The sequence below is a fragment of the Silene latifolia genome, chromosome 1 (assembly GCF_048544455.1).
Source record: "Silene latifolia isolate original U9 population chromosome 1, ASM4854445v1, whole genome shotgun sequence".
NCBI lineage: Eukaryota > Viridiplantae > Streptophyta > Magnoliopsida > Caryophyllales > Caryophyllaceae > Silene > Silene latifolia.
Window position 1 is genome coordinate 154,826,415 of NC_133526.1, and position 8,812 is coordinate 154,835,226.

Here is an 8,812-nt window from a genome sequence, read left to right on the forward strand (position 1 = left end):
AGTTCGGTTTGGGGATATTTGATGTGACCATTATTTGAGCACATTTAGTCCCCTAATTGAACCTATTTTGCATACTATTATAACATTCCATAGCCATTTTATCTGTCAAATGCTTTCTATTTTGCTTTCCTAGTGCATTTCGTATGTTTTGTAGGAAAGAAGATAATAAGGCGGAAATTCCCGTCTTTCGTGCGTATTTGGAGGCTATTTGACGATGTTTGATGGACTAGTATGAAGAGGAAGCGAGAACTAAAAACCAATCATATAAGAATAAAAAGAAAGTGAAGAAAAATGATTCTGTCACAGAAGCCGAGTGGCTCACACGCGAGATGCCCGTCCAAGAGTGACAACCCGAGCGTCCAAGCAACAAAGACGCCCGGATTCCTCCAAATAATCCGAGCGGATTCCCATGAAGACGCTCGTGCACCACCTCATGAATCAGAGCGTCTTCCCACCCTCGACGAACAGACCGCGACATCTTCCGCCGAGATGCTCATCCTTCCAAAAAGACTAGCGTTTCCCTGCTCTAAACTCAAAGATGTAATTACTAATTTAGCCTTAGTTAACCTAATGAAGCTCTACTATAAATACCCCACTTGTAAATAATCAAATGGGGGCTTTTATAGAGTTTTAGATTAGGTTAAGCCTCCATATTAAGAATCCTTCTTATATTAGATTAGGAGTAGATTAGAATAGACTACTCTTTAATCTTTCACAAATCTCACATTAATCTCTCCTTAATTATTGTTCAAGTTTGTTACTTTTGGGTAATTGAAGATTATTGGGTTATGATTGAAGGATTGACAACCCTTCATCAATCAATCAAGTTTCTTCTATTATTCTTTGCTTTACTATTTGGATCATCTCAAGTTTGGTATAATTCCTTTACTCTTTAATCTTTATTGTTCATTTCTTCATTCTATTATCATGTTTATACTTGTTGTGATGATTGACACCATTAATGACATGTTTCCCATGACAATGAATAAGTAGTTATTAGCTAGGATTAGCGGGTAATTAGGGGAAACCAACATGGGATTGATTCATGCTTAATCTAATATGTTCACATGATTAAAGCTTGTTGTGATGTCAACTTTATGCACATGTTATGTTTGATGAAATGCTAAGCATATGAATCCTTGCCTTTACAACCATCCCTTATCCATTCAACTTGACTTGTAAGATATAAACCAACTCGAGTCTTGTTAGACCATGCATAGAAGTTGATTAGGAGGAAAGTAAGTCGACTTGTAGGTGTTGTACAATCTAATCGATTCGGCTCCGGGACCCAACTCTTCCTAAGAACCGTAAGATATAAACCAACTCGGTTCCTCCACAACATTAATTGCTTGCTTATAATTGTAAACATGTTTGTATGATCAACACCATGAATCCCCTATGACCCCATGATATCCTAGCATTTTTTTAATCATTTGTTTACATCCTTCCTTTTATTGCTTGTTTTACTTTATTGCTTTTATTAGTCTAGAACACAACTACAAACCCAAACAAATTGTGACACTAGCATAAATTAAGATAGATAGACTTAGAACCCAAAGTACACCGTCCCATGGATCGACCTCGACTTACCACTAACTAGTTGTATGTTGAGTATTATAAATGTGTTTGATTGGATGTGACCCGTCACAGCAGCTAATCAGTAATGTTCCTCTACGAATCCTCCTCTTATAACACATATTCATTTAATTATCACCTAATCAACATAATACACCCAAAACCCGCAAACTTACCCAATTAGGGCTTTAGCAAACTCAACGAAACATTATAAAAATTATACAAGAAGCTTAACTATGACACGACGAACTCAACGACGTAAAGACAAGACAATCCGACGATCCTAGCCCTTGGGATTTGCTAATAACGCGATGAAAGAGAACTACGTAACTTATTTTTCTTTTGAAAGGTTTTAGAAAGGTGAAAAAGTGATTAGGAAAGATGACGGAATCCTTTTATACTAATCACGCATTATTAACAAAACCCGGCTAAAATAACCCGTAATACCGACTTACTCAATCGAGTAAGTGACTTACTCGATCGAGTGCCCCTTACTCGATTGAGTGTCATACATACTCGATCGAGTACCCAACAGGCAGACTATTGTTTTGCGTAAAAACACACTTACTCGACAGAGTAAGCCCCACTCGATAGAGTACCCATAGACATATAAAACCATAGTATTACAGTAGGAATGAGGACATATAGAGGTATTGATAGGCATAGATCAGCTGCCTTCTTTGGACATTCTTCGCCATCGTTGCTGTAGTGAAATGCTTTATTGAGGCTTGATAACTCGGATAATCGATCTAAGACTTTTGTCATTGTCTTGACCGAGCACTAGCTTGACTTGATTGAGACTCAAAGTGTAAAAGGGTGGAATAAAGGAAGGGTGGCGTCTCGAAAGAGAAGCCCCTAGGATGTCGACATGACTCGAGAACTTGATAAAAGGAAAACTAGGCGACGAAAAGAAGCCCTCAGTAAAGAGGTAGAAATGGATGGTTGTGGTTGTTGTGAAATCGGAAGGGATGATAATTGAGGTTGATATTTGGGGTGGTTGTGTCCTTAATAGAGGACTGCCTACATATTCACGTGAAGTGAAATCAAAACAGATCGTAGTTATGAGCTGGCTTTGAGAATTAAGGTCGAAAGTTGATAGTTAGGATGGTTGTGTCCTTGTTAGAGGACTGCCTGCGTATTCACGTGTAGTGAAATCAAACCAGATCGTAGTTCTGAGTGTGCCCCTAAGCTATGTTGTTAAGGCCTTAAAGTGCATGGGTCACGAGGGTAATTTCCTTTGGTGACTCCAAGAATCGATTTGAGAAAATTCCTTCCTTGATCATAAATCAAAGAGGCATAGTAGGTTTGTAAAATTTTTCCATTTCATGTGAGCACACTCAAAAAGTGAACCCTAAGGATGAATATAGCCACGTTCCGTCCGGGTAGCAAAGTATTCAAAGACTCCATGTGTTAGGTCAAGGTGAAAATGGCTTGGATATTTTGGAATGTGGAGCTTGTAAATAAGAGGCTTTGAATCAGTAAATATCTAGAGCTTGATTTTGTAGAGCTAAGGCTTGATGGTGTTATGGCTTGTAATATTACTTGGAAATGGGGTCTCTGGATTGATGCAGCCTAAGCACAAAATTGGGTAGGTTAATTGACGTGGGTTCAAACTTCCATGTCTTGAACTTAAAGGATAGGGATATATTTGACGAGCTTGAGAGGATTCTTAAAATTTCTAACGGTCTCGAAAAAGACTTAGGGAGTGTGATAGGCTAAGTGTGGTGCTAGCTGACCATTGTGCATCTTCGGTTCAGGTTCGGTCGTTGACTTTTGGCATTTGATATTTGACTTCTCTTTCGGCGTTTGATTTCAGGCTTGTTCTTGATTCAGACTTTAGCATTTGAATTCGGGCTTGTTCTTGACTTCGGCATTTGATTTTAGTCTTGTTCTTGACTTCAGCATTGGACTTAGGCTTGTTCTTGACTTAAGCATTGCACTTAGACTTGTTCTTGACTTAAGCATTAGACTCAAATTATTTGTCTTGCATGTTTCGGGCTTTATCATTTGACTTATTGAAAAATAACCTCGACATTGGATATTGACATCGGTTTTGCTTGACTGAGCCTTCCTTCTCTTGGCTCCTTTGTCTTGGTTTGTCATTCGGGTCAGACTAGCACCTTTTATGTGAAACGGGTTGGTCTTTGGTATGCGGGTTGCTTATTGTGGGGAATGGCCTTGCCTTTCGTCATGGATCATTAACAAGGAGACGGTTTAGATTCGCCCTAGAATTTCTTTGATAAAGCTCGTCCTAAACCGGGTTATAGCGAGGTTTCTATTTCCAAACATGGAATAGAAAAGGAAAGAACATGGAGTTTCGGGTCCTTCACAACTCGGAATGGAACATCCTTTAAGTGTACTCACATTGACTCGGCATGTTTGGTTATTTGTTTTAAAATGTCTCAAATCAATTCTTGTTGTGAAAGGAAACGGGAAGAGAAGTAAAATAGAATGATAGGTAGATTAAAAATTGTACTTTTTATTGAAATGAAGAATAAATTTAACATAGACTCGAGAAAACGTGACTTGTGGTTGTCACTAGGATGTAAATGAAACAAAGAAAGACACTAGAATAAATTATGGGATAGAAAGCCTAGGACTCGGACTCGGACTCGGACTCGGACCCTGACTCGATCTTAGATCCAGACTCATAACCATCGGCCCATGCTTGAGCATTTTTTCTTCCGACAACTGGCTTCGACATTCAGCTTTTAGCATTCATCCATTTGAGCACATGGCCCTCATTGTTTGGGATGATGGGTGGAGAACAATCAAGAAGGGTTTTCTGACTAGTGGTGTATCCATGACGATTGCCTATGCTATCTTGTGGGTTAAAGGTTGAGAGGGACAGTTTCTCGCTATCAATCATGTCCTTGAGCGATAAGGCATTGATGAGTCACTTTTGTATACACTTTTATGCCTCCCCTTTGTATAATTTGAGACGATTTTCGTGCTATTTTATGGCATTTACATGCTTATTAAGTTAGAATCTAGTTACTACCGCGTTTTGGTGTTTAAATGCAGATATCATGCACTTGTGGAGCGAATGAGCACCGCGGAGCTGGCATATAGGACACACGCTGCATGGCACGGATTTCTAGGAAGATAAAGACAAGATTTGACATGGACTTGTTTGAAGAACCGAGGACCGGATGCCAAACTCGACCGAGTTTCACTAAACTCGATCGAGTTTCTACCTGAACCGGCTGACGTGTCTTTTATTTCCGGATATTCTATTTTACCTAATTTCTATAATATGTACTCAGACGAATTATTTTAGGTTACGTTTTTCATACGAGAGAAACTCTTAGAAGAACTTTTTAGCATTAAGAAAACTTTCTTAGCATTCAGATCTAGAATTCTTTGCGTCCGAATTTACGGTACTTTGTTTATCTTTATTTACTATCAATCAATTTAGTTTTCTGTTCAATTATTAGTATCTACTATTTTCTTTGTTGTTTTCAATCATGTTTTCTATAATTATTATTGTTGTTGTTTTAATTAGTATGCGTAGCTAAATCCTTCATCTAGGGAGAAGGGGGATCTAGGTTGACTAAAAGGGGAATAATGAACTAATTAGTAGTAAGACCGCTTAAGTTATCGTTTGATTATTGTCTTCTTCTAATTATTTGATTTAGGCCTGAATCTCTAATTAGTATAGCGAATTGATATTTCACCGACTGGGTTATATTCAATAAAGGCTACGATAATCGATATAGGTAAAGGTTAATTATAGCGATCGCATGTTAATCTGAATCTAAAGGGCATAATTGAATCGATAGATCTTGTGACCTTAGATAACTTGGTTGACCTTCTAATTCACTAAATTGCATCCCCGGATAATCAACTCAGCGAACCCGATTCCCTAGACTTTTAATCTCTATTGTTTACAACTTTATTTATTTGCTCAATTAGTCACTTAGATACAAACAATCAAAATCTCCAAGAAACTGTTAATTTTCAGACGGACTTAATTAGTAAGCAAACTAGACTATACAGCCTCCCTGTGGATTCGATACCTTTTCTTGCCACTAGCTATTGTTAGTAGTATCATAGGTTTTACTTTGATTTAGGGAAGACGACTTTGCCTTTATCAAATTTGGCGCCGTTGCCGGGGAGGCAACAATTTCCTGTTTGTTTTATTATTTAGTTTGTCTTTTGTCTCAGGGAACCCAGTTCCTTGAGACCGTTCTTACACTTCTCTTGTTAGTTCCGTTTATGCCCAGGTCTAATAGGTCCGAGATTATTCCTTTTGATCCTGAGCCTGAGAAGACTTTTCGCTACAGACGGAAATTTAATCAAGAAGTGGGTCAAGTAGAAGACTTGAGTATACTTGACGTCGAAACGGCGAGGTCCACAGAGTCAGCCAGTCGGTCTTACGAAGAGGAGGAGGAAGAAATTCCTATTCCTGAAATTCCAGTCACAAACGATATTCCCGAAACTATCATCATGTCTACTCTAGCCAGTCACTCTGAGCCAACCTTGGCTTCTATTCCACAAGGATTCAAGCTGCCCACTACTGCCAATGGAACATTCGAGATTCGGCCATCTTACATCAATTTGGTGGAACGAAACATGTTTGGAGGGACAGCTGCTGAGGACCCTGCGACGCATATGGAAAAATTTGTCACTTACTGCTGTTCTATTCCCTTAACAGCTGGAGTGACACAAGATCAAGTTAAGCAGGTGCTCTTTCCTTTCTCTCTGAAAGATGGAGCTGCTGAGTGGTTGAGGGATATGGATATGGATACTGAAGGAGTTACAGACTGGAATTCCTTGGCTCTTGCTTTCTACAAGAGGTACTTCCCACCTCAGAAGACTAATGCTTTGAGGAATCAAATTACTAGTTTCAAGCAAGCAGCTACTGAATATTTGAATGAAGCTTGGACTCGCTTCAAGCGTTTAGTTCGATCAGTTCCCCATCATGGTTTCCCAAAGTGGTTCCTTTGCAACCAGTTTTATAACGGGTTGTTTGACGATCATCGTGCCCTTTTGGATTCATCTGCTAATGGGAGGTTTCAAGATAACACACTTGATGGTGACGCGTGGAAGTTGATTGATCAGATTGCTACCCATACCGCGAGTTATGGAAATCCTAGGGGAAGCACGCGCGGTACTGGAGTTGATAGTGCTTTGGCGGCACAGCTAGAGACTATTTCTGCCCAGATTGCTGAGATAAAGACTACCCAATCATTGGGTAGTACGGAGAGAGTTCATGCTATGAGTCAGCAAGTAGCGGAGTCTTGTGCTAGATGTGGTTTAGACGGTCATGGTGCAGCTGATTGTATGAGCACGATTGAGCAAGTCAATGCCTTCCAATCTTATAAGCAAGGTAATCCTTTATCTAATTTCTATAATGAAAGGACTAGAGAGCATCCGAACCTCCAGTGGTCAAGCCAGAATGTGCAGAACCCGCAACCACAACAACAAAATCCAACATATACTATTCCTCAAAACCGTGGGAATCCAAGGCCAAATCAAGGAGGAAATCAGTTCAATCAAGGGGGTAATCAATTCAATAATCAACGTCAACAACAGTTTCAGCCATTGCAACCTCCTCCCCTAGCTCCTAATAATGATATGGCTGAGTTGAAAGCTCTGTTGCAACAAAGTTTACAGAATCAGCAGAAGCAAGCATCTCAAATTAACGAGCTCATAGCACACAACAAGATTCTAGATACCCAAGTTGCTCAGATGGCTACCCAAAATCACTCTAAACAGCCCGGTACCCTTCCTCCACAAGGGAAGCAAGCTCATGAGCATGCAAATATAATTCATTTGAGGAGTGGCACTACCTATGAAGGTCCGAAAATGCTCGTTGAGGAAGAAAAGCATCCATTTATGCATCCTAAGGGATTGGGGAATTTGGAACTGAGCGACGATGAGAAAGATGCCAGTGATGATACAGCACTTCCTACGAAAAAGAAAGACGAGGCAGAAGCTAATTTATCTAAAACTCGACAGAGTTCCAAAAAACTCGATCGAGTTTTGTCACAAATTGTCACTGATGCTACTGGAAGTGCCGTGGGTCATGATACTGGAGTTTCATATGAAACTCGACCGAGTTTACAAAAACTCGATCGAGTTTTGTCTCCTGTAGCTCCTGATGTGCCTGTTTCGTCAAGTTCTGCAAAGGAAGCCGTGCCAATTACTATTCCACTACCTTTTCCGCATCGACAACAGAAGTCAAAACTTGATACGCAACTGAAGCGATTCATGGAAGTAGTGAAGAACCTGCAAGTGAGTGTTCCATTTACTGATTTGATCACTCAAGTGCCGGCTTATGCGAAGTTTTTGAAAGACATATTAACCAGAAAGAGATCCTTTGATGAAGTAGAGACGGTTGCATTCACTTAGAAGTGCACAGCTGCGATGCACGCTACCATTCCACCAAAGCTAAAGGATCCAGGGAGTTTTTCTATCCCTTGTCATATAGGTCATTTAGCTATTAGTAAAGCTCTTTGTGATTCTGGAGCTAGTGTCAATGTTATGCCGTATTCAATATGTAAAAAGCTTAATATGGGTCAACTTAATATCACTAATATGACTCTACAGATGGCTGACCGTTCTCTACAACGCCCTCTAGGTGTTTTAGAAGACGTGCCAGTTAGAATAGGGAAATATTTCATTCCAGTTGACTTCGTTATTCTTGATATGGCTGAAGATGTCCACATCCCCAACATTCTCGGCAGACCATTCCTTCATACCGCAGGGGCCATTATAGATCTGGGGAGAGGCCGACTGACATTAGCTTTAGGAGATGATAGGATCACTTTTGATTTAGAAAAATCATTAAAACAACCCATGATTGAGGAAACTTGTAATAGAATTGATATTATTGATTTGACTGTTGATGACTCTCTTTCTTTAAACTTGGATAGAGATCCTCTGGAGATTGCCCTGCTGACTGATCCAGCTATTGAGAGGAGCTCATGGAGTCCAGAAGTTTTCGCAATAGAGAAGTTGCTGACTTGAGAGGAATGCAAAGAAAATAAGGTTTTGAGCTTAGGTAGCCCCTCAAAGGCTGCCAAGGTACAGAAACCTGAACTTAAACCCCTTCCCTCTCATCTTAAGTATGTATTTCTGGACACTTGTGAGATGAATCCTGTAATTGTCAATGCTAGCCTAACAGAAAACCAACTCTCTGCTTTGTTGGTTGTTTTGAGAACTCATAAGAAAGCTATTGGGTATAGCATTGACGATTTACAGGGTATTAGTCCTGATTTTTGTATGCACC

The 8,812-nt window shown here is 39.8% G+C and overlaps 1 protein-coding gene across 1 annotated transcript; it reads left to right on the plus strand.

The window, feature by feature from the left end:
• The first annotated feature begins 7,947 nt into the window (after nt 1–7,947).
• On the plus strand, nt 7,948–8,550 carry LOC141658644 (uncharacterized). The gene has a single exon (XM_074465548.1). The coding sequence runs from the start codon at nt 7,948–7,950 to the stop codon at nt 8,548–8,550; it is 603 nt and encodes a 200-aa protein (XP_074321649.1).
• Nucleotides 8,551–8,812: the final 262 nt, after the last annotated feature.

Coding starts and splice junctions, on each gene's coding strand:
- LOC141658644 (XM_074465548.1), top strand. CDS start 7,948: ATGCACGCTACCATTCCACCAAAGCTAAAGGATCCAGGGAGTTTTTCT.